Source organism: Saccostrea cucullata, unplaced genomic scaffold (assembly GCF_032062105.1).
Source record: "Saccostrea cucullata isolate Sc308-1 unplaced genomic scaffold, CSIRO_AGI_Scuc_v1 ctg7661, whole genome shotgun sequence".
NCBI lineage: Eukaryota > Metazoa > Mollusca > Bivalvia > Ostreida > Ostreidae > Saccostrea > Saccostrea cuccullata.
Window position 1 is genome coordinate 5,826 of NW_026927337.1, and position 24,841 is coordinate 30,666.

Sequence of the window (24,841 nt, forward strand, 5' to 3'; positions counted from 1 at the left end):
AATTACTATGCGAGTGATATCTGAATATAGTTTACGGACGTCGTCCTATACCTTGTGTATTCCTAGAGGAGGAAGTATATATACTCTAGTGCAAGCGTTTCAGAATTTGCAATATTTGTTTAAGAAATAGGGTATGTGTTATCGTTAATATTGCAGGATAACCTCCAAAGCTGAGAAATGTTTTCTGAAATACAAAAGCCGAGGCACCCTTCCCTAAGGGTAAAAAAAATGAACAATTTAGAATCTATCACATAAGTTTTACCTTTTTTGTCCAGTGATTCTCTAGGTTTTAAGAGATTTTTTTTCCTGTTTAAAGCAATATAAAATGTTCATCCTTTATCATTGCTCATCTAACACCCGAGTTTGTCTTTAGGGGAATGCAGAAAAGTTTAATCTTTTTAGTCCATTTGCGTTTTGGAGTTCCTTACACAGGTAAAACATCTTATGAATTCCTTGCACGTCGTTTTTTTCACATACCAGCTCAGGTAAATGAAAACAAGTTTTTATTTTAATTTATATAACTTTTAACGTGGAATGTTTGAAAATCTTGCTTTGAATAAGGCCATACAACGTTTTTCTTCTTCAAACATACAGTTTATATTTCATATCGGTATAATTGTAACCTTAATTATCTTAAGGTCATATGTAAATTAACATATTTGAGACCACTTTGACATTTCCTCATTCGATATTTTTAAGAGACAGAAGAAAGAAACAGTCAATACCAGTCTTATCTTTTAGCTATTCAGGTGATTTTTAAATCTATTTTTACCAATCAGAAGCAGATCTCGTTTAAGTCTCGTGTAAAATCTCTGCAGGAAATAATAAAGTCTCTGTCACGACAACATTCTTTTTTTTTTCGTCAAACACAGTAAGTATGCAAAATTATTTCTCATGTGAGTTAGAAATGCAATCAACTGATCAACTTATCTGTATATACTAGAATTAAAATTATTTGTCTTGGGGCTACCTGGTATTGAACAAGTTTTACATCAAGAATTTTGGCTGGTTCGGACATTTTCATTTTTAGCTCACCTGAGCCAAAGGCTCAAGTGAGCTTTTCTGATCACATTTTGTCCGTCGTCCGTCTGTCCGTCCGTCCGTCTGTAAACTTTTCACATTTTCGACTTCTTCTCAAGAACCAATGGACCAAATTTAACCAAACTTGGTACAAAGCATCCTTGGATGGGGGAGAGTTCAAATTGTTAAAACGAAGGGCTAGGTCCCCTTCCAAGGGGAGATAATCAAGAAAAGACAAAAATAGGTTGGGTAATTAAAAAATCTTCTTCTCAAGAACCACTGAGCCAGGAAAGCTGAAACTTATGTGGTAAGCATCCTTGGGTAGAGTAGATATTAAATTCTTAAAATCATGACCCCTGAGGGTAGGACGAGGCCACAATAGGGAATGCAAGTTTTACATAGAAATGTATAGAACAAATCTTTAAAAATCTTCTCCTCAAGAACCACTGGGCGGCGAAAGCTGAAACTTTTGTGGAAGCATCCTTAGGTAGTGTAAATATTAAATTGTTAAAATCATGACCCCTGGGGGTAGGGCGAGGCCACAATAGGATATGCAAGTTTTACATAGAAATGTATAGAATAGATCATTAAAAATCTTCTTCTCAAGAACCACTGGGCCAGGAAAGCTGAACCTTATGTGGAAGCATCCTTGGGTAGTGTAGATTCTATTAAAATCATATAAGGGGAGGGGGTAGGGGGCACGATAGGTATAGCAAGAGGTGAAATCTGCTAAAGAACTGCATCACCCAAGTTACTCAGGTGAGCGATGTGGCCCATTGGCCTCTTGTTTATTACTAGTATCATTTGCTTTCAGTTGGCTTTAGTTGTTTTTTCTAGAATGTGCTGATTCAATTTAAATTAAACAATTTTAGATGGCCCAATCCATACAAGACAAAGCCCAGCACTTTTTAGAGTGTGGCATTCAAGACTGTGAGTCAAACTGTGAATTTTACTGCAATTCTTGCCACCAACCAATGTGTCAACAATGTAGAGATGAACATTTAAAAAATCCAAAAACAAAAATCCATGAAGTGGTCTTATACCAACTACGGAAACGTCAACTTCCTGTTAAGAAATGTGAGATCCACCCCACCAAGGATATAGATCTTCTCTGTGAAGAATGTAAAATCCCTTTATGTTCCAAATGTGCTGCCACTCCAGAACACAGAGGCCATGCCTTCACTGATTTAGAGACCATCTATGCTGAGAAGTTTTCATTTTGCCAAGAAGAAAACTTCAAAATTCAAGAATATTTCCTGCCAACATCACATGATTTACAGAAGAAAATTAAGGAAGATACAACAGAAATCAAGAGGTTTATACACAGCATAAGAAATTCCATGAACTCTGATGTAGAGTCTCTTAAAGATCAGGTAGATAAATTGCATTCAAAGAACATGAAGCAGCTAGACCAGATAGAACACTCACTGCTAGAAGATTTAAAAACCCAGGATCAGATGTTCGATACTTATATAATTTATCTCAACAATCTCATTAAAAAGATCCACGGATTCCTCTCCTTATCAGATCCAACAGAGGTAACAGGACTCTCTTTGTTTGATTTGAAAATCCAACCAATTCCAGAAACGACTAAACCACTACCGCTAGTATTTACTAGTGGTAAATATGATGAGCAAGATGTTGATAATTTAATGGGTAAAATAAGTATTGCCGAGATGAAACCAGAAACAAGAGAAATAAAGCCTATGGAAATTCCAAGAAAAAATACAGATAAACAGTTTAACTCTGACAAAGTGAAATTTCCAGTGGGTCAAGCACATCCTTTAACTTCCTCTCAAGTCAGGACATTCATTGTACCAGGTGTTAAAGAGGTCTTCCATATGTCACTGGACCAATCAGACAGACTTTGGGTCAGCGACCTGCGTGGTAATCTTGTTCAAATAGATTTACAGGGGAATCTGTTACAGAAGATACAGACTAGTAAAGGGCACGGTTACCACACAGTGACACAGACTGGGGATCTGATCTTTACAGACAAAGAAAAGAAAGTCATCAATAGGATAACACTGGATAAGAAAAGCAGTAAATTCATTAAAACAGGAGCCTGGAGACCAATCAGCATACACTCCTCTAAAATCAACGGGGACTTACTGGTGGGGTTGGTATTTAATGAAGAAGCAAAAGTGACCAGGTACAACAAGAAAGGAAAAGAATTACAGATCATACAGCAGAATAACGAAGGAGAAGAATTGTTTAGTTATCCACACTACATTGCAGAAAATATCAATGGAGATATATGTACATCAGACGTAAATAAGAAGATGGTGGTGGGGGTGAATAAATTAGGACAGCACAGATTTTCCTACCGAGGTGAAAGGTTAAGGTTCTGTCCTTTTGGAATCTGCACTGATGTCCTTGGTCACATATTTGTGTGTGATAAATTCCAAGTTCATGTACTTAATCAGGATGGCAAGTTCTTATATCTTCTACTCACAAGACATTTAATGATTGATCCCAGCAGCGTGTGTGTGGATAAGAACAACCTTTATGTTGGGGCAGATAACGGTGCTTCATTTGTAATGTACAATCATCTTGAACAGTGATTTAACTTTCTTTCCTAAACTAGCAGATATGTGGATGTCTTTTTGTACTTTTAACAATAAAAAGTTACATGGTCTCATTTCCAAGAAGTGGAATGTCTTTCGACGGGAGAAAAAAGTCTTTGTAAAAGATATTAAGTACATACATATGGATTGATACTATAGTAAATCTGTATAAACTTTCTATTTCCAGCAGTTATCATTTCGCAACCTTTGCTTTCCTCTAAAGTTGTTTTTTGAAAACTTTAAAATTCGATATCCTCAATTTTTAATAAAATGTATCACCAAGGCACGTGTTACACCCGGAATACGTATATTCTTTAATAATCATAAACAGATGAGCATGGTAGATTGATTGATTGATTGTATGTTGTTTAACGTTCCTTTTGAGAATTTTTCACTTATATGGAGACGCCACCACTTGCCGATGGAGATCGAGCTACAAATTTTGTCCTACACTCGGCACTCAGAGCTACTGAGCAATGAGGGACCTTTTTCGTGCCAGCACATACTGCGACACAGGACCTCGGTTTATACGGTCTGATGAGAAGTACCGGTCTTCACGTCCGTCAGTGGGATTCGAACCCGCGACGTAAGGATTGACTCCTTACTTCGCGACTCTAGAGCAGACGTTCTAAAATCATGTCATTCTAAACACAATTGCAGAGATTTTTATTATTTTTCTATTCCTAGATGTTTTCCATTCAAGCCATATGCTGTAGTTATTAATTGGAATAACTATTACATAATATTTTCCCCAATATGTTGCATTGTCGTGTTCAATCTGTAGCTTTGTTTATTGTATTTTTTTTTATTAATTTATAAATGATGAATACGAAAGACGAATAGGGCCACATAAAAAAAAATATTTTTATCTCGTAATTACGAGATCTTTTCTCGTAATTACGAGATCTTTTGTCGTAATTACGAGATAATTATCTCGTTATTACGAGAAAAGATCTCGTTATTACGAGAAAAGATCTCGTTATTACGAGTTAAAGACGAATAGGGCCACATAAAAAAAAATATTTTTATCTCGTAATTACGAGAAAAGATCTCGTTATTACGAGTTAATTATCTCGTTACTACGAGAAAAGATCTCGTAATAACGAGAAAAGATCTCGTTATAACGAGTTAATTATCTCGTAATTACGAGAAAAGATCTCGTAATAACGAGAAAAGATCTCGTTATTACGAGTTAATTTTCTCGTTATAACGAGAAAAGATCTCGTAATTACGAGTTAATTATCTCGTTTTAACGAGAAAAGATCTCGTAATTACGAGATGATTATAAATATATATTTATGCCATTATCTTGGAATTTTTTCTTTAATAAAAATGTGTGAAGAGGACGAAGTTATTAAATTGTGCTTCGATCTAGGATTAAGTAACAATGAGATCCTGCAATGTTTATTAAGATGTACAGGCATATCAAAAAGTGTCAGGACACTAAAGAGAACACCACCTTTTCTTTTTCCATCTGCTCCTTCTTCTGATATTTCTTTTACTAATTTTATGAATTCCGTAGGTTCATCCATTTTACATTAAGAGAGAGTAGAACAATGAAACGCACCATTTTTTATAGATCTTTTCTCGTAATAACGAGATCTTTTCTCGTAATTACGAGATAATTAACTCGTGATAACGAGATCTTTTCTCGTTATTACGAGATAATTAACTCGTAATAACAAGATCTTTTCTCGTTATAACGAGATAATTAACTCGTAATTACGAGATAATTAACTCGTAATAACGAGATCTTTTCTCGTTATTACGAGATCTTTTCTCGTAATTACGAGATAAAAATATTTTTTTATGTGGCCCTATTCGTCTTTAACTCGTAATAACGAGATCTTTTCTCGTAATTACGAGATCTTTTCTCGTAATAACGAGATAATTATCTCGTAATAACGAGATCTTTTCTCGTTATTACGAGATAATTAACTCGTAATTACGAGATCTTTTCTCGTAATTACGAGATCTTTTCTCGTAATAACGAGATAATTATCTCGTAATTACCAGATCTTTTCTCGTTATTACGAGATAATTAACTCGTAATTACGAGATCTTTTCTCGTAATAACGAGATAATTATCTCGTAATAACGAGATCTTTTCTCGTAATTACGAGATCTTTTCTCGTAATTACGAGATAATTATCTCGTTATTACGAGAAAAGATCTCGTAATTACGAGATAAAAATATTTTTTATGTGGCCCTATTCGTCTTTCGTAGATGAATAATGCTACAGCCTAATATAGCATTTAATATCACAATTTTTTCTTATCAGACTAAAACTTACAAACAAAACTTGTTTTAGTGAAACAAGACACTCGCTCTCCATTAATTATGTAATATTAAATCAATTGGTAACATTATAACATATTAATTTTGTTATTGAAGGATAGTAATCAAGAGTATTTTTGTTTGACATATGTTGTCAGTTGTCTAAGAGATTTAGATAACGTGTTTATTTTAATATTTATTTAAAGATGCTATAACAGGGCTTTCACAAATTAACCACAACAGCTTTCAGAATCATATGGTCGTCAATATGTGATTGCTACACAACAACAAACTCAAAATCTGTGGGCTCTCTATGTCAAATTTTCAATATGCGTTGCTACTAAAATTCCTTGTCACCAACTAATGGTTAAAAGGGTCATAAAGGCCGGGTTTTTATTTTACAAAGTATATATTTGAAAAACAATCTGTGTTGAAACTTGTGAAACATTTATTGATTCAAAATAAATTCAGAAAGAAATCTTATAGCCTTGGTTGTTTGTAATCACTCAATGTTTTGGAAAATTCCGAATTTACACATTCTTTTTCATCATCTAGACCATGTGAGAATGTTTCATTACAAAAGATATTTCAAAGATGCATCTTTTTTGTTCGTTTGGATCATATCTTATACTATCAAACAGTTCTCATAATCTTTCAAATACCCCTCGTATAAAAAAAAAATTGATACAAGTTCTTGCAACTGAGATAACCATAGATAACCCTTCCCTCTAAAATAAAAAGAATAATAAAATAAAAAAAATAACGATTTGTATTCATGCTCAAATTTCCATTGAATAATACAAATAAATTATGCAAACTTTATTTCCATATCATAATGACTTATGATTCTTTCTGGCTGATTCAGAAAAAAAACATATCAGTCGGAGGATAAAAGGCCCGTGGCTTATATTGGTATTGTACTTTCTGACATATTTTATTTTATTAAATAAACTCTGCAAGTCACGTTGCAGAGTTTTTTTTTATAAAATAAAATGTCAGAAAGGACAGTACTTCGGGCTGATACAGGATATGTCATATGGAAAATGGTATGCTTTTATCATGTTCATATTATAATTACTCGTAGTAGTAAAATATACTTGAACACATACAAATGAAAAGCACTGACTATCTAATAATATCAAAGAACAGTAATTTAAAATTAAGAGAAACGGTTACTAAAAATGTGTAATTCACAAGTATATTCTTTTTAAAGATTTGATCTACAAGGGTATGGAATAAAAACTATAAATTCGTATCAGCCATGGAAGCTAATACATCATCTCGTACATATCGCATAAAAACAATGTTAATGTACTCTATAAGTATGCCTATAATTCAAAAAGTTAGAAATACTTAGTATACGATTTACAATTGTTCATGGGATAATTTTGCAAAGTTACATGGTCTTTTTCACACTTAATATGAAAAAATTATATTGACTGATTATTGTTCAAACCTTATCATAATTATGATCAACGTACTAAGAATGTGAAGATAGGCAGACTGGAATTCAGGAATGAAGTTATAGATGTTTTTAAAGTGTTTTGTTTGATTTTTGTTTTTCTCGAGTTTTTTTTCACCCATATGGAAAGGCCACCACTTGCTGATGGAAGGCTCCAGCTTTAAACTTATAAATACTCAACAGTCAGAGCCATTGGGTTGTTTTTTTTTTTTGCCAGCACCTACTGCGGCCTTATTTTATACGGTCTCATCGGAAGGAGTGCCTTCGCAGTCGAATTCTAGCCTTCGATGTAGAAAACAACCCCTTACTTCTCGAATCTAAAGCAAATGCTCTAACCACTGCCCAGGCTCAAAAGTCCATTGAAATAATACAAATTGAGAGCAGAGCACACACGGACCTCAAAATACTATCTGAGGTGGGATATAAAGTGTCGTGGAGGAGTAAGCATCTTTTGTCGATGGATACTCCTGCCGTATGCTTTTTGTCATGATCGGTAAACGGAAAAACCCATAGACAATTCTGACTGTAAATAATGGTCTAATAACTGGTATGAAAAACTTCAGTCAGCATTCGTCTTAACGATAGATTTTACTTACTATCAAGGTAATTATATCGACCATACAACTTGCAAAGTTTTATGTAGAGCATGCTATTGTGAATTGAATCAAATGGGAGATAAAAAAAAACCCATCTGCCGGTAACTTTTTTCCTAGTAAAATATATACAAATATAAAACAAATGTAAAAGTCTATTTCAAAATAAAATAAGGAAAACATCATTTTGTTTAGAAACTGTCCGTTTTCATTTGAAATGAGAAAGAATTCTTGAACCATCTACATCTGAGTGTTCTACCTCGGCCATCTTGGCTAGTTCAGTCCAGTCCTCTTTGTTATAGCTACACATGATACTGCCTATCACAATCTGTAACAGAAATGTTAATCGATCCACCAAATAATAAACGTACTTGCTTTGATTAAGTACTCTGGATGAACAGACCTTAAAACTGCGATAAATTGATATATTTGTTTTCATGACTTTTAAAAACTAGTGGGGCAATCACAGAATGTTTGCCTCTGAAGTAAAATCTTAATTTCTATCAGGCACATGATGAAACTCACAAAATTATCGTAAATTCCTAAATAAAGGGTGTCCCATATAATATATGATACCATTTTAAATTATTGTCAGAAACGCATTTCTTTCATTTGTCTCATTAAATATTTGAGTATATACATACAATTTTTGCCAACAAATAATTACAGTTAAAAATTTTTCACATAGTTGGAATAATGAAGCCACATAATTACGTCCAAAAATTGTTAAAAATTGCATTTCTATCAAAATGGATTTATCAAACAAGCTGGGTACCCTCATTTCAAAACTGTAATTATCAATTCCAGTATTAAGATATTGTTACTGATCATAAATCTAAATCTGTCATGTTCCTTTTAATGTCCCTCAAATTGTGTGAATAAAAATTGGAAAGTATATGCAGTGTTTATAGTGCATTCGTTTTAATTCAATATTCATTCCATTATATTTTATATAACCATGAGATGGTTTGGATCATTAAATTGATTTTATCTGTGTACCTAATAAAAAAAATCGTAGTAAAAATAATAATGCATAACTAATTGTATTCATTTTATATATTTTAATGAATCATTATCAAAATCTGATATTTCTGCAACAGGATCAGATTGCTTGATTAAAACGATTTGACAAACCAAATACTCAAATCTTTTACAGTTTAACAAATATAAGATGATAGAAAACATGATTTTTACCTTAACAAGAGAAAATGTCTTGATCATTGCGAATCCCCATCCAGCCTTGAATGCCCGCCTGATCATGGTACTGTGGGTGTGGCACTGGCCAGACCAAAAGGATTGGGGAACTTCAACCCACACATTTCTACACTCACGTCCACCTTATCAATGGGGTGAAGAACTTGGGCAGGGATGGATTGGACGGAATTGGAGTTCCATATAAAGCCTGTACAATTTTCTAGTGTCTTGTAGAATATTTTTCATCTGTGCTGATTTTTACAATTTAAAGCAAATGTGATACTTTTTTTAAGCTAGGGTACACATAATTGTTATCTTTTAAGCTACCTGTGGGATATTTAAATCTATATTTACAAACCCAATCTCCCATGCAGAGTTGTCGTTCGTTTCTCTCTCAGACACGTGAATGTATGAGCCGGTGGTAGAGAGTGTTACAAACCAGGAAGTAAAAAAACAGATCTCGTTTAAGTCTCGTGTAGAATCTTTGGAGGACATTCCAAAGTCATAGATACAACAACATTAATTTCTTGGACATTCATAGCATCGTAAGTCGATTAACAGTCATTTTTCAAATGATCAGAAATTTCTCCAAGATTATTTTTCTGAACATGCATTTAGGGCTGACAGGTATCAAAAAGGATTTTTAAAATTAACATGTTCTTCGGTTGAACACTGTTTTTTATTTCATTAGAATTAATTGCTCTTTTAAATTCTGCTAGAATAATTTCAGATGGCAGAGTCCAAACCAAGAATACCTGGCACAGCCCAGCATTTTTTAGAGTGCGGCATTGAAGACTGTGAAAGAAACTGTGAATTTTACTGCAATTCTTGCCACCAACCAATGTGTAAACAATGTAGATATGAACATCTTAATAATCCAAAAACAAAAAACCATGAAGTGGTCCTCTACCAACTACGGAAACGTCAACTTCCTGTTAAGAAATGTGAGATCCACCCCACCAAGGATATAGATCTTCTCTGTGAAGAATGTAAAATTCCTTTATGTTCCAAGAGTGCCGCCACTCCAGAACACAGAGGCCATTCCTTCACTGATTTAGAGACTATCTATGCTGAGAAGTTCTCATTCTGTCTAGAGGAAATTACCAAACTGCAGGAGTATTTTTTGCCAACTTCACAAGACATACAAAAAGAAATTAAAGAAGATGCCACAGAAATCAAGAAGATCATGGACAATATAAGAACCTCCATGAAGGCTGAAGCTGAGTCCCTGAAAAGTTTGGTGGATAAAGTGCAATCAGAGAACATGAAACAGCTAGACCAGATAGAGCACTCACTGCTAGAAGATTTAAAAACCCAGGAAAAAACATTTGATGAATACACCATTCACCTCAACAATCTAATTAAAGAGTTCCAAGATTTCCTCTCCTCACCAGATCCCACAAAATTAACATTGACGCTCTATTTGGTAGATATGAAAATCCAACCAATACCAGAGACGACAAAACCAGTAACACCGGTATTTACTGCTGGTCAATACGGCAAAGAGGGTGTTGCAAAATTACTGGGGAAATTAAGTATCCCGGAGATAAAACCAGAAACAAGGAAAATAAAGCCAATGGAAATTCCATCTCTTCCAACACCAAAGAAACCTACAAATAAACAGTTAAAATCTGACAAAGGGAAATCTAATGTGAAACAAACACTGTCTCTATCTTCCTCTGTCACAGAGGTCAGGGAGTTCACTGTACCAGGTGTTGACAATGTGTGGCATTTGTCACTAGATCAGTCAGGCAGACTCTGGGTCAGTGATGATGTTGGTAACCTTGTCCAGACAGATCTTCAAGGGAATCTATTACAGAAGATACAAACCAGTGCTGGACCTGGTTACCACACAGTGACACAGGAGGGAGATCTGATCTTAACAGACTTTGACAAGAAAGTCATCAATAGGATAACACTGGATAACAATATCACTGAATTCATTAAAACAGGAGACTGGACACCATTCTGCATACACTCCTCCCACATCAATGGGGACTTACTGGCGGGGATGGGGAAGGATGGAAAGGCTAAAGTCACCAGGTACAACAAGACAGGGAAAGAACTACAGAACATACACAGGGATAACAAAGGACAGGAACTGTATAATGCACCATACTACATAACAGAAAACATCAATGGAGATATCTGTACATCAGACTTGAGTAGAGTAGTAGTGGTGGTGAATAAATCAGGACAACACAGGTTCTCCTACAAAGGTCAGGAGTCAGGGTTCAATCCCTATGGAATCTGTACTGATGTCCTCGGTCACATCCTGGTGTGTGATAATTACAAAATTCACCTCCTTGATCAGGATGGTCAGTTCTTATCTCTACTAATCACACCAGAAAGAAGGATTAATCCCACCTCTGCATGTGTGGATGATGAGAACAATCTTTATGTGGGAGATTTCAGTACCAAAGTCACAGTTTGCAAGTATCTTAAGTGATTTGTATTCTTAAATCTAACAAACATGTACATATCATTATTTAAACATCAATAAACAGAATTAATTGTAAATTTATCACAGATTTAATTTTGCATATCTTGTGATGCAACAGAATAATCAGATATATGTTTAAGATTAATAGATAACTAAGTGTGGCATAAGATTCCACCTCCAGGAGAACATGTCAAAATTTCCTGTTACTGATTTAAAAAAAAAAATCTTTGCTTGATAGAGTAATTCTTTATTTAAAGTATATGAAATTTAAACATTTCTGGCATTTTTTCTTTAAATTTGTCATCATATTTCCTTTATAATTTAATGTACAACTTGTGGTCCTGCCTTACCCCCCCCCCCTAGAGGTCATGATTTGAATCTTTTCTAGATTATCTCCCCTTTGAAGGGGACTTGGCCCTTCATATTAATAATTTAAACTCCCCTTCACCTACTTTATGCTTTATACCAAGTTTGGTTAAAATTGGCCCAGTGTTTCTTAAGCGGAAGTTAAAAATGTGAAAATAAATGTGAAAATGTGAAAGAAAGATGAACAGACTGACGAATGATGGACAATGGGTGATCAGCTTTCAGCTCAGGTGAGCTAAAAGGCAGCCAAGAAGAGATTGGAAATGTTCATTTTCTATTGATTTTTTTCTATATTTCTTATACTGATTGCTTCAATTTGCAGTGATTTAGTTTTCTACCCTACCCCCTCCCATAGTTTGATGTCTTTCATTCACATGGTTTTCAAGATATTAAAAGTCTTAGAATAGATGTCTTAATGTTTAAAGGAATCAGCAAGGTTTAAGGTTGTCTACAGTTAATTTTCATGTACTCTTATCAACACTCTCAAACCTGTAGATATTTGTGGATGTGCCAGGATGCTTGTTTTCCATCATTGACAGACTCCACTGTTGTCTGGGCCACCCCTGCTAGATCCCCTCCACAGAATACCCAGGGTTCACTGGTCTGCATTGTCTTGGAATCCACCTCAGGTAATCCCCATCTGTTCATCTTGACTGGACTCATGGCCTCAATAACTATAGTTTAAAAGAAATCATTATTAGTCAATTTAATGATAGATTGACTTATGCATTTTCAATGCTAACAATGGCACTGCAAAGAGGAGCATCTCCTTGCACATTTATCCCAATATAAATCATTATTTAAATTACACAGAATTTATTGTGAACCAACTTACACACTCAAAAGTGTGTCACTAACTTACACACTCAAAAGTGTGTTACTTTGTCTTCTAAAGTATGGTTGAGAGGGGTTAACAAGCTGAGAGCATGTAAACCAGTGGTAATTCTGTTCCTGTGCATAATACAACATTGCATTTAACTTTGAGTATAAGTACACTACTATCACCCAAATTTCTTTTTACATGCTCCTTTAATTGTTTTGATCCTTTCAATTTCAATGATAATTCCAAATGCTACATACGTCTTTGTAATTTAGTTATGATTTATTTTGGAATAAAAAATTGCAAATTCACATGCTTTGATATATTATATAGCTCTAGCAGCTATGCACCTATATTGCATAAAATTGCTCAAACGTTTATTTGAGTGATTTACTAATACATACCATCTGTTTCCATCAGTCCTGAGCGGAATGCTGAGATGATGTAATTAGCCTTGATGCGGATGATCTCTTCCTCATCTTCCACCCAGTTCCCTTCATCATCCATCTCTGTTCTGACAAACTCCATCTCCGTGATCACTCCATTCTTTGTCATCACTTTTCTGGGGGCCAGGAAGGGCAAGAATTCACATTTCTCCTCTTTTGCTAGCTCCAGCTAGGTGGAAAGTCATATCACTAAGTTCATCAAGATAATCAGAATTATTTAATATCATGGAGGTGATTGTCACAAAGAATCTACTGGAAGCAGATACTTTTTTTGCAGGATCAAAATCTTTAAAGAAACCTTTTGATTTCGTTTTGTCAGAAAATATCAGAATCTTCTTGGGGTCAGGCATTTTTGTAGAAATATTAAAAAGAAAAACAATACAAAATTAGAAAAAAATCTACCCGATAATATTCAAATTGAGGATATAAATCAATCATTTTCAAAGAGTTAGAATATTTAAACAATATATGAAGGATAATCACATTTGGAGAAAATAGTTGATTACTGGTGTGGGACTAGCAATGCAGTAAACGCAAAGATGACCAAGAAGGACCTTAACAGGTCACTGTACACCCATCACTCAAGGGGCTGCATTTCATTTCCCGAATTTTTGGTAATTATCAACTTTTCATTTCCGACATTTTTTATTTTTCATTTCCGACATTTTTTTGTTTTCATTTCCGACATTTTTCAAATACATATACAGTACTTTAAGTAACAGATCTGAATACTTTAATTATGAAAAATTTAAAGAAAAAAATCGTAAATAAATAATTAAAATCCATTAAGTGAGTTTTGTAAATCTATCAGTGACTTGGACATTTATAAGTGTGGTGCTGTCACTGACATTTAATTTAGTGCACTTTAAATGTGGTGAAAAAGTTCATGTTCATTGAACTCTTTTACCTAGACTTACTACTACATGTATGCATATATGTGTAGATGTTTTTTTTTTCTATTTTTCATCAATATTTTGTAATAAATACTTTTAAAATTCCATTTTCACTTACTTAGAAAACATTGAATTGCCGCACAGGTAAGTTCCGGAAATGAAAAGAAAATTATGTCGGAAATGAAAACAAAAAATGTCGGAAATGAAATAAAAAAATGTCGGAAATGCTATGCATATTTCCGGAAATGAAATGCAGCGACTCAAGGCTCAGTAGAACTTGTCAACAAAAAACATCAGCCAAATTTGATCAATGGGGAGAAAATACATTTAAGATGAGGAATTAAGGCAAGACTTGTTTTAGACCATGGCCTTTAACCTAAAACTTGAATGGAGGCCCAATCTTTTCAATAATTATTTTTTGTTAAGAACTAAATAATTCGACTTCAACTGCAGCAAAAATGTTGCACACATTCGAGTTGATCAGAGTTAAAAATGCAAAATATGGTGGTCTCCACTTCAATGTCAAGGAAATTCCACATATTATTTGAATTTATATAAGATGGAATATGATTTTTTAAAGTACACCTAGGTATATAAGAATTTCAGGAAAAACTAACCTGGAAACCATAACAGACAAATTGATTGCATGCAAAATTTTATTTTATTCAAAGACTAGATATGGTTAACAATCAGAGCATGCAGATTTGTACATTTGTCCTGGCCTGAGTAATAACTTTATTCAATGTAAATGGACTATAATTAAGTGTAAAATATAGTTATATGTGCTAATACTATAACATACAATAATACATATTTCCCTCTATGCAAATTCCATACTACATTGTATTAAACAAGAAATCTTTGAGCCAATGCTCACTAGGAATACCCCCGCTCTGGTGTGAATAAACACTATCATGTTAATATACACAGAAAAATATGAAATTGACATCTGATTCATATCAAAATTAATCCCACCATATGGCATACCTCAGAGAAGATTGTGTTATAATTTCAAGCATCTGCAATGAGTAGTTTTTGAGCAAACTGTGACGAAAATTTGTTATGTATGAAATGGACAGACCCACAGGAAGTTAATATCGGATTTGACCAAAAATGTATCCAAACGTATGGCATGTGTCAGAGAAGATTGTGTTATAATTTCAAGCATCTGCGATGAGTAGTTGCTGAGAAAACTGTGATGAAAATTTGTTATGTATGAAACGGACAGACGCACAGACAAACAGAAAGTTAACATCGAATTTGACCAAAAAAGTATCCCAATGTATGGCATGTGTCAGAGAAGATTGTGTTATAATTTCAAGCATCTGCGATGAGTAGTTGCTGAGAAATCTGTGACGAAAATTTGTTATGTATGAAACGGACAGACGCACAGACAAACAGGAAGTTGACATCGGATTTGACCAAAAATGTATCCCACCATATGGCATACCTCAGAGAAGATTGTGTTAAAATTTCAAGCATCTGCGCTGAGTAGTTGCTGAGAAAACTGCAACGAAAATTTATTATGTATGAAACAGACAGACGCACAGACAAACAGGAAGTTGACACTGGATTAGAATAAAAATGTATCCCACTGTATGGCATACCTCAGAGAAGATTGTGTTAAAATTTCAAGCATCTGCAATGAGTAGTTGCTGAGAAAACTGCGACGAAAATTTGTTATGGACAGCTAGACAGACAGACAAACAGACACACAAGGGTAAAACAGTATACCCCCTCTCCTTCGGAGCGGGGGTATAATATAATAAACAATACAAAATGGATTTCAAACACAAATTTAAAGCTATAAATGTGACAAAACAAAATGTTGACATTTTGTATAAATAAGATTTCATTTGGATTGCGTGTTTTAAGAAGTCTGTAGAATTGATAAGCCTGCAATCTATTGTACAATACTTCACAAAACTTCATGTACTTACTAAAAGCAGAGAGATAGAATTACAATATGATAATAAGAAATATACTAGTATATAGCACCTATGACACCAGCCATATTCTGAGAAAAAATACATAAATCTGAATCAAATTTAATATTGAGGTATTTTATACTATTAAGTACTAAAAATACATGCAAGAAAAAAAAATGTTGTTTACTTAACCCTAAGGAAGCTCTTAACACTAACAAGAGGCCCAGGGGCCACAGCGCTCACCTGAGCACATCGGGCTTGAATTTACTCCCCCCCCTCCCCCCTCCAGGCGTTCATCATTTGAACAAACTAGAATCTACACTACCTGAGGATGATTCCATATAAATATCACTAATCATAACTTTGAAGTACTTGAAAAGAAGATTTTAAAAGGTTTCCCTATATATCCCTATGGAAGTATATGTTAATAAAGTCATTTCACGTTTTCAATCGTATTTTACAGGTAATTTACTTGATATCAACAACAATGATCGTATTTTGAATAAATAAAACGACTTCCTAAAGTTTAAATATTTATTTGTTCTTATTTCATGATTACATGAAACTCGAATAGCAATTGTCGTTTTGGTTATTCCGCGGCTTGATCGGGTCCTACACCAGTGTTTACCAGATTTTTCTCAATCGGTATTCAGTCCTTGAGAAAGGAATTTCTCGTGCAATATTTGCCATACTGAAATTATGTAGACTCTATATAATCATGACGAAAGTTCATAGTCTTTGGGAACTTACTGAAACGAACATCTATAATTAATTTCTAAAAATTATCGTCTCGGTTTCAATTCTAAATAAGATGTGAATTTGTTTATAATTTACCCTGTGAATAATAACCAATTAATTATTTTAACACATGGAAGACCCACAGGTGTAGTGTCATCTATGTAAACACCTAATTAACACCTCCATGCCAGCCCAATTAAGAAGTTCACTGTTTCCAAGTAAGTCCAGGCTTCATCAATTTCACGCTTCATTGGCATGTATACACGCGCAATCAAAACTTCGAGAGATAGAGAGTAAAATTCAATGAAATATTTGTAACGGGACCCAGATTTTGGTTCGAGAGATAGAGAACTTCGAGAGATAGAAGTTCGAGAGATCGGGAGTAAATTTGCTTAGTTATATAGAGGAAAAAATGGGACCGGACGTTCACTTCGAGAGATAGAGAACTTCGAGAGAAATGAGTTCGAGCCATCGAGAGTCACCTGTATTTTCTTCAGCAAAATCAAGGTATTAAATACTGAAACTATTCCAATAACGAAATATTATACAAATATTTACAAATATTGCCGGAAATCAAAAATTTTGACCTGAATAATTAATTTGGGGACTCCTGATTCTGTTTGTTTTTTCTGACATGGGGTGTCAAAAACCAAGGCGCACGCTAACGCTATACATAGGAAAAACTTGGAATGGCCTTGGAGAAAAATACATCATATATAAAAGATGTGCATATTGGGATTCTTTTGTTAATTTTAATTATAGGGTAAACAGGAAAAATGTTCAAAGACAATGGACTATTTGTGAGCAGAAATCATTGTTGTTTACTTACATAGGGAAAATAAATGGAAAAACAAATCCATTTACCAGTACTTATTCTTGGCCTATTATAATGCTAAGAATATTTTTATCTATTACAAATTGCGTAAATAGCCATTTTTTTCTATCTTACGTTTAAGGGCAGATCACTCAACTGCATAAAATTGCTCTATGAATAGAACTCTTTAATGTGGAGTGTTTAGAGATTCCTTAAGTTCAAATAATATTTTTACAGAGATGTCTACATTAATTTTTTTATTCATGATAAAACTTAGACAACCTAGATTCACTTACTGATTACAGAGTTAATTATAGACTAGACTTATCCACAATTTTTAATTCTCTATCAACTAGCACATCTTATATAAATGTGAGCCAAACTCTTCAAATTTTCCTTTGAATAGGTTTGTTCAATTGGTCTCCAAGGTGACTCCTGGCATTAGGTTTGTCCCTGTGTTCAGTGGTATGCCCCGCTTTGGTATGTAAGGGGTTGTCCTGGGTACCATGGTGATGCAGTCAATAATTGGACACACAGACAGACACAGAGTGCAGCCTGCCAATCCAATAAAATGCAAAATGAGACAGAACCAAGATGAAATTATGGTTAATTTCTCTTTCTTTTATTTTTCTAAATTCAAAGATTATCCTTAAATTAACTAAATAAAAGAACATAAATAGAAATAATTACTTCTCCCTCTTAGTTCAGAGGTCAGATGTTTCTGGATGACTTACCTGTGCAATCATCTGTGACTGTGGGAAGATGGGTCTGAGGATCAAACTTGATGGCCTGGTATCCAGAGTCATTACAAGTCATATAACACTTTCCACAGTTAATGCACATCTCCTAAAATTGTATGGCAAAATTAAAATACACTGTATATAAAGCATTCATATACAATCCTGGTTCTTTATAATTTATCTAGATGGAGACAAACCTCATCAATTAAGGCCACCACTTGTTCCTTGTTGTTTAGGTCTCCATAAGTTCCAATCCTGGACAAAGCCAGACCAATCACATCCTAAATAAAGTGTACATATTTAGTTACATGTATTTATACTAGGCATGATAAAAACAATAGCTAAGCTTACTGCAACTTATTTTCAATTTGTTCAAAATAAATTTTATAATGATCACATTCATTCAAAGATTGAACACTTTGACAATGGGTGAAGGTACATGGACAATGGGTTAAGGTACTTTGACAAGGGGTAAAGGTACTGTAACGGGGTGGAGGGCGGACGGTACCTCTCCTACTACTGCTGGGACCGCACTCCCTCACTCTATCTATAGGGGCTGTCTTATCTTTCCTGGCAAGGCTTGCGTTACACAGCTCAACCCGAGCTCAGGAGGGCTAGTATGGAACAGTGGTTAAAAACTCAATACTCTTTAATCTTATATCACCACACACTAAATTATCTCCCTTTAATCAATGAACTCAGATAATACCCCACTGTCCAAAACCTAAACCTCCTGTTATTAACCCGCGCTCTCTAAGTTACACTAAATTTATAAATACACGAAATCTCTCAGCTTTTCTTCTCTATTTGTCAAGCTCGTTACAATCTAGGCCTAAGGAAGTCACTATAAATTCTCTAATACTCATATATTTCATTACTCTGTTCTTACTCTTTTATATCCCACAATTTCCATCTTGTTGGAAAATCACACTTTGATAAAACCTTGTAAATCTCTGTACTTGAAATGAGACAAAATACAGTTTTACAATTTATTATAAGAATTATCTCTCAAATGAACAATCAACAAACAAATTCTAAGCTCTGTCTATGTCACCTATTTGTCCTAACCTATCTGTCTAAAACTAACTTCAATGCAACTCACAAAACTCCTAACTCTCAAAACTTCCTCCCAGACCTCCTGGATGAAAGTAAAAACCAGTAACTAAAACTTAATCCCTTAAACCTAATTAATTCCTAACAAATTTGAAATACCAGTAATTCCTGCAAATTTCTTAAGTCTGAATTCCAGTTAAAAACAGTAGCAAAATTTAGAAATACACTAGCTTCCTTAGCTAAATGTATAAATTACCTAAACAATTTTAAGTATTTCTAAAATTTAACAACAATTTACCAAAAATTCAAACAACCAGCAAAATTTAACCAAGTCCAATTCTCAGTTAAAATTCACTAAATCCTCACCAAAACTTCCTATAAAATTCCACAAATATTCTAAAAGTTCCTAAAAATCCTTAAACTAACCCTGGCTCTTCTTAAAATAAAACTAAAAAGTCATTATTAAATCTAAATTCAAAACGCCCAACCCATACTAACTCCTTACCCCTAAAACACGACTTCTCTAAACAAACCAACCTAGCAGAAGAGCAAAAATTCCTTGAATCTCTCTCTTTTATACAAGAACATGACGTAAAAGTTGGAAACTGTTGGACATGTTGGAAAACGTTGGAGAATCTCTCGTGACATTTCCTGTAAACAGCAAAGTCTATAGAAAATATAATAACTACATACAAGACAACTTTTCTGAATGAAAGTAATCTCCGAATACCTTCTTAGATTAAAATAAGTAAATTAATCTCTATTTAAATCAACAAATAACACAATTAACTCCAAAAATCCTAAAACTAACGTAACTTTTACGATCGGGCTCGAACTACACAATTTACGACCGCCAAGTTCGTAAACAAATCTACCAGTTTATAAACTGCCGATAATTAACTGAAAACAAGTTAAACTTCAAGAAAACATGATTTCATCTATAAATCTATGGTTCATCTACTACAGAAGACCAATTAAAGTCCCTGAAACATGAAGTAAGCTAAAATAATACCACAACTTTACTACTGCTATGATCAGCTGATTTCTACGTAACTCAAAACGTGCACAAACTATTTCAACTCACGTAAATCACTTAAACTTGTCAATAATCACCTATCAATTACATGCAAACCATAAATTAACACATATTCCTGCAATGTCAAGTATCTATAACATCTTAACTCTCCTACAATGTCAACAATAATCAGGTTCAATAACTCTGTATAAAACTAATCTATCAAATCTCTGGACCGTTACAGTACATTGACAATGGGTGAAGGTATTATGACAATGGATGAAGGTACCTTGACAATGGGTAATGGTATCTTGACAATGGTGAAGGTACCTTGACAATGGGTAATGGTATCTTGACAATGGTGAAGGTACCTTGACAATGGGTAATGGTATCTTGACAATGGTGAAGGTACCTTGACAATGGATAATGGTATCTTGACAATGGTGAAGGTACCTTGACAATGGGTAATGGTACCTTGACAATGGCTGAAGGTACCTTGACAATGGGTAATGGTATCTTGACAATGGTGAAGGTACCTTGACAATGGGTAATGGTACCTTGACAATGGCTGAAGGTACCTTGACAATGGGTAAAGGTATTCTGACAATGGTTGAAAGGTACCTTGGCAATGGGTGAAGGTACATGTATTTTGACAATGGGTGAAGGTACCTTGACAATGGGTAAAGGTATTTTGACAATGGGTGAAGGTACCTTGACAATGGGTAAAGGTATTTTGACAATGGGTGAAGGTACCTCGACAATGGGTAAAGGTATTTTGACAATGGATGAAGGTACCTTGACAATGGGTAAAAGTACTTTATCAATGAGTACATGTATGAGCTTTACACACCTTGACAATAATATTAATAATACTTTATTTATAGAAGATTACCCTATTTGTGCAAGCCCTAGTCTTCCTAGCCTTCTTTATAACACATATACAATATTATTATACAATATAACTAAAGACAATAATCACAACCAGAAGTCTCTGTTGAGACTGAAGCTCTACTGGTTTGAACTTATAGCAAAGGAAAAGAAAAGTACTTAAGCAGCTGGGATTTGAAATTTTACAACAGCAATAAATAGAATAATGATCGTTGATAAAGTCTCTTTATGTTCTTAGTGTAGTCTACTTGTGTGCCAAGTTAAATTGAAATCAGACCAAAACTGTAGGAGGAGTAGCATTTTGAAACAATTTTACAATCATTTCTATTTTTAGTAACCACGGCAACACCGTTCATCGAAATCAAAATTCGATACACAGAATTATGTATCTTAGTGTATTCTACTTGTGTGCCAAGTTATTTTGAAATCAGACCAAAACTGTAGGAGGAGTAGCATTTTGAAAGAATTTCACAGAAATTTCTATTTTTAGTAACCACGGCAACACCATTCATCGAAATCAAAAACCGATATACAGAATTATGTATCTTAGTGTCTACTTGTGTGCCAAGTTATACTGAAATCAGACCAAAACTGTAGGAGGAGTAGCATTTTGAAACAATTTTACAGATATTTCTATTTTTAGTAACCACGGCAACACCGTTCATCGAAATCAAAATTCGATATACAGAATTATGTATCTTAGTGTATTCTACTTGTGTGCCAAGTTATACTGAAATCAGACCAAAACTGTAGGAGGAGTAGCATTTTGAAAGAATTTCACAGAAATTTCTATTTTTAGTAACCACGGCAACACCATTCATCGAAATCAAAAACCGATATACAGAATTATGTATCTTAGTGTCTACTTGTGTGCCAAGTTATACTGAAATCAGACCAAAACTGTAGGAGGAGTAGCATTTTGAAACAATTTTACAGAAATTTCTATTTTTAGTAACCACGGCAACACCGTTCATCGAAATCAAAAACCAATACACAGAATTATGTATCTTAGTGTAGTCTACTTGTGTGCCAAGTTATACTGAAATCAGACCAAAACTGTAGGAGGAGTAGCATTTTGAAACAATTTTACAGAAATTTCTATTTTTAGTAACCACGGCAACATTGTTCATCAAAATCAAAAACCAATATACAGAATTATGTATCTTAGTGTATTCCACTTGTGTGCCAAGTTATACTGAAATCAGACCAAAACTGTAGGCGGAGTAGCATTTTGAAAGAATTTCACAGAAATTTCTATTTTTAGTAACCACGGCAACACCGTTCATTGAAATCAAAAACCGATACACAGATTTATGTATCTTAGTGTATTCTACTTGTGTGCCAAGTTATTTTGAAATCAGACCAAAACTGTAGGAGGAGTAGCATTTTGAAAGAATTTCACAGAAATTTCTATTTTCAGTAACCACGGCAACACCGTTCATCGAAATCAAAAACCGATACACAGAATTATGTATCTTAGTGTAGTTTACTTGTGTGCCAAGTTATATTGAAATTAGACCAAAACTGTAGGAGGAGTAGCATTTTGAAAAATTGTTTACAGACAGACGGACAGACGGACAGACAGACAGACGGACAGACGGACGGACGCCGGACGCATTACTATCGCATAAGCTCTTCTGGTCTCTGACCAGTAGAGCTAAAAATGAGTAAATGTACCTTAACAATGGGTACAGGTAAAAGTTTTACACATGGTGACAATTAGCAACAATAATTCTACAAACCTTAACACTGGGTATAGGTTTCTTTGGAGCATTAGGAGGTCTCTGGACTTCTGGCATATTCTCTTCACTCAGCAGATCTTTCTTCTGGCAAATCTCATCTTTCAGTGCCTCTCTCTTGGCCAAATATGGTCCAAATGATGGGAGACTCTGAAGGAGAATAGATTCAGTACAACGTATCCTTGCATAATAACTTGAAAATAAACTGCAAAATTGAAATCTCTTCATGAAAATTAGCATTAAAAACATCTGAGGTTGCATCATACTTTCTATCTTTCCTAACATCCATACACCATTCAATTAGTAACCTTGTACTGGGTGATATCCTTGACCCCCAGTACACCCTTCTGCCCACATTTAACCCACTCGGTGACTTACCTCTCCAATAATATCTTTGACCTTCAGTACAGGTTTTCCCAGTTGATGGGGTTCAGTAGGGGGACTCTGTCCATCCCAGTTGTGAAGTTCTTCAATACTCCTGAGGTAGAGGAGGGTCTTAAATCCTACGATTTAATCCTCAATAATGGTGTACTCTTGGTTGTGAATAGCACTGCAAACCTATAGCATTTGAAGAGAAAATATGTAGAGGAACTATGAGAGAGAGAGGTCTTAGAAAAGCACAGCTTTGTCTATTCACTGTTAGTAAACCTTGAGGACACTAGCAAGAGTGCAAGTTTGGTAGTGTACATCCATAGGTGAATCACCCTTACAAGTTAAGTCAGCAACAGGCTTATACATTAATCAAGAAATAAGTCTCTTCACATGTTAATGTCATCTTACCTACAGCATCTGAAACCTAACTGGTGCAATAAAACATACTACATACAACTTTGATCTTTAGGGCATGGAAGTCTGTTCCAAAAACCCAAGATACCAAAATGGATGTCAAGGGTATTACACTTTAGCCCAACTTTGTTGAGGTGAGCTTCAAATACTGCTCAAATTATGAATGTTGAGAAAAAAAACAAACTTGAAAATACAAATACATAAACCATATGCATGAAACATGCATAGATAACTGACCTTATTACATAACTATGATAACATCATTTAGTGAGCTCAGTGCTCACAGTACCTCTAGTCTCACCTGTAAAACAGTGGCTCCTCCTTGTAAGAACTGTAACCCTGCCTCTGCTGAATCAATTCCCCCGGTGGCCAGAATAGGGAACCCTGGGAGCTCCCTGGCGATGGCTGTTACAGCCCTGAGAGCGATAGGTCTAATAGCATTACCAGACACGCCCCCATAGGTTGTACGGTGTTCCTTACCAACATTGGGCCAAGCTAAACCATTACTTTTGAGGCCCATCAGACCTGACACAGTGTTTGTAGCAGTCACCCCATCAGCATTACCTATAAAACATTACGTCTTTATATATTTACTTTGTTCATCTTTTATAGAATTTATCAACTTTCAAACAAGTGAGGCAAAGAATTTAAAAGATAGCTGTTTGTATCTATTTTCTATACATGTAGGTGGGGCCCAACCCTTACAAGCATTTCAATCCATACAAATTATTTTTCACCAGTATATGCCTCTTTCACTTTGCAGAAATAAAATTTCCATTGTTTCATTTTCATTCATACAATTTTTATGCACCTTCTTTGGCTGCTTTGGCAATGGAGACAACACTGGTCACATTTGGGGTCAGTTTGGCAAAGAATGGGATATTGACCGCCTCTCTCACCCAGCGACAGATGTTTCTAACTAACTCAGGATCCTGAAATAAAGGAAGTGAAGTGCCTAGTTCAATTTGTATACCTTTTTTGTTTAGAGCAACTTTCTTATCCAATCAAACATGGAAAATTATAGAAGAGATTGATTTCTCACCTGTCCACAAGCCAGT

General features: G+C 34.6%; 5 protein-coding genes across 5 annotated transcripts; 2 read left to right on the forward strand and 3 right to left on the reverse strand.

The window, feature by feature from the left end:
* Window positions 1-796: 796 nt before the first annotated feature.
* Window positions 797-3,731, forward strand: LOC134274115 (uncharacterized). The gene is made up of 2 exons (XM_062756369.1): window positions 797-871; window positions 1,893-3,731. The coding sequence occupies exon 2, from the start codon at window positions 1,893-1,895 to the stop codon at window positions 3,582-3,584; it is 1,692 nt and encodes a 563-aa protein (XP_062612353.1). The 5' UTR covers window positions 797-871; the 3' UTR covers window positions 3,585-3,731.
* Window positions 3,732-9,147: 5,416 nt separating this feature from the next.
* On the reverse strand, window positions 9,148-13,539 carry LOC134274118 (dihydropyrimidine dehydrogenase [NADP(+)]-like). Its single transcript, XM_062756372.1, has 4 exons — window positions 13,456-13,539; window positions 13,148-13,358; window positions 12,413-12,597; window positions 9,148-9,322 (listed from the first exon to the last, which is right to left on the reverse strand). The coding sequence occupies exons 1-4, from the start codon at window positions 13,537-13,539 to the stop codon at window positions 9,248-9,250; spliced, it is 555 nt and encodes a 184-aa protein (XP_062612356.1). The 3' UTR covers window positions 9,148-9,247.
* On the forward strand, window positions 9,563-11,774 carry LOC134274117 (uncharacterized). The gene is made up of 2 exons (XM_062756371.1): window positions 9,563-9,659; window positions 9,845-11,774. Exon 2 carries the CDS (start codon window positions 9,845-9,847, stop codon window positions 11,561-11,563), a length of 1,719 nt encoding a protein of 572 aa, XP_062612355.1. The 5' UTR covers window positions 9,563-9,659; the 3' UTR covers window positions 11,564-11,774.
* A 4,300-nt stretch (window positions 13,540-17,839) lies between the features above and the next one.
* Window positions 17,840-23,735, reverse strand: LOC134274114 (dihydropyrimidine dehydrogenase [NADP(+)]-like). The gene is made up of 6 exons (XM_062756367.1): window positions 23,702-23,735; window positions 23,376-23,500; window positions 23,001-23,147; window positions 18,500-18,583; window positions 18,297-18,408; window positions 17,840-18,117 (listed from the first exon to the last, which is right to left on the reverse strand). The coding sequence occupies exons 1-6, from the start codon at window positions 23,733-23,735 to the stop codon at window positions 17,975-17,977; spliced, it is 645 nt and encodes a 214-aa protein (XP_062612351.1). The 3' UTR covers window positions 17,840-17,974.
* Window positions 23,736-24,048: 313 nt separating this feature from the next.
* Window positions 24,049-24,835, reverse strand: LOC134274116 (dihydropyrimidine dehydrogenase [NADP(+)]-like). Its single transcript, XM_062756370.1, has 3 exons — window positions 24,826-24,835; window positions 24,595-24,715; window positions 24,049-24,347 (listed from the first exon to the last, which is right to left on the reverse strand). Exon 3 carries the CDS (start codon window positions 24,301-24,303, stop codon window positions 24,064-24,066), a length of 240 nt encoding a protein of 79 aa, XP_062612354.1. The 5' UTR covers window positions 24,304-24,347; window positions 24,595-24,715; window positions 24,826-24,835; the 3' UTR covers window positions 24,049-24,063.
* Window positions 24,836-24,841: the final 6 nt, after the last annotated feature.

Bases quoted from the DNA above. Each gene is read 5' to 3' on its own strand.
- LOC134274115 (XM_062756369.1), top strand. From the start codon at position 1,893: ATGGCCCAATCCATACAAGACAAAGCCCAGCACTTTTTAGAGTGTGGC.
- LOC134274117 (XM_062756371.1), top strand. From the start codon at position 9,845: ATGGCAGAGTCCAAACCAAGAATACCTGGCACAGCCCAGCATTTTTTA.
- LOC134274118 (XM_062756372.1), bottom strand. From the start codon at position 13,539: ATGCCTGACCCCAAGAAGATTCTGATATTTTCTGACAAAACGAAATCA. The intron at 12,598-13,147 runs GTATGTATTAGT...TTTAAACTATAG, and splicing joins AGGACTGATGGAAACAGATG to TTATTGAGGCCATGAGTCCA. The intron at 9,323-12,412 runs GTTTGAGAGTGT...AAAATTGTACAG, and splicing joins ACATCCACAAATATCTACAG to GCTTTATATGGAACTCCAAT.
- LOC134274114 (XM_062756367.1), bottom strand. From the start codon at position 23,735: ATGTATAAGCCTGTTGCTGACTTAACTTGTAAGG. The intron at 23,501-23,701 runs GTGATTCACCTA...ATTAAATCGTAG, and splicing joins TGCTGACTTAACTTGTAAGG to GATTTAAGACCCTCCTCTAC. The intron at 18,409-18,499 runs GTTTGTCTCCAT...ATACAATTTTAG, and splicing joins TGGTGGCCTTAATTGATGAG to GAGATGTGCATTAACTGTGG.
- LOC134274116 (XM_062756370.1), bottom strand. From the start codon at position 24,303: ATGGGCCTCAAAAGTAATGGTTTAGCTTGGCCCAATGTTGGTAAGGAA.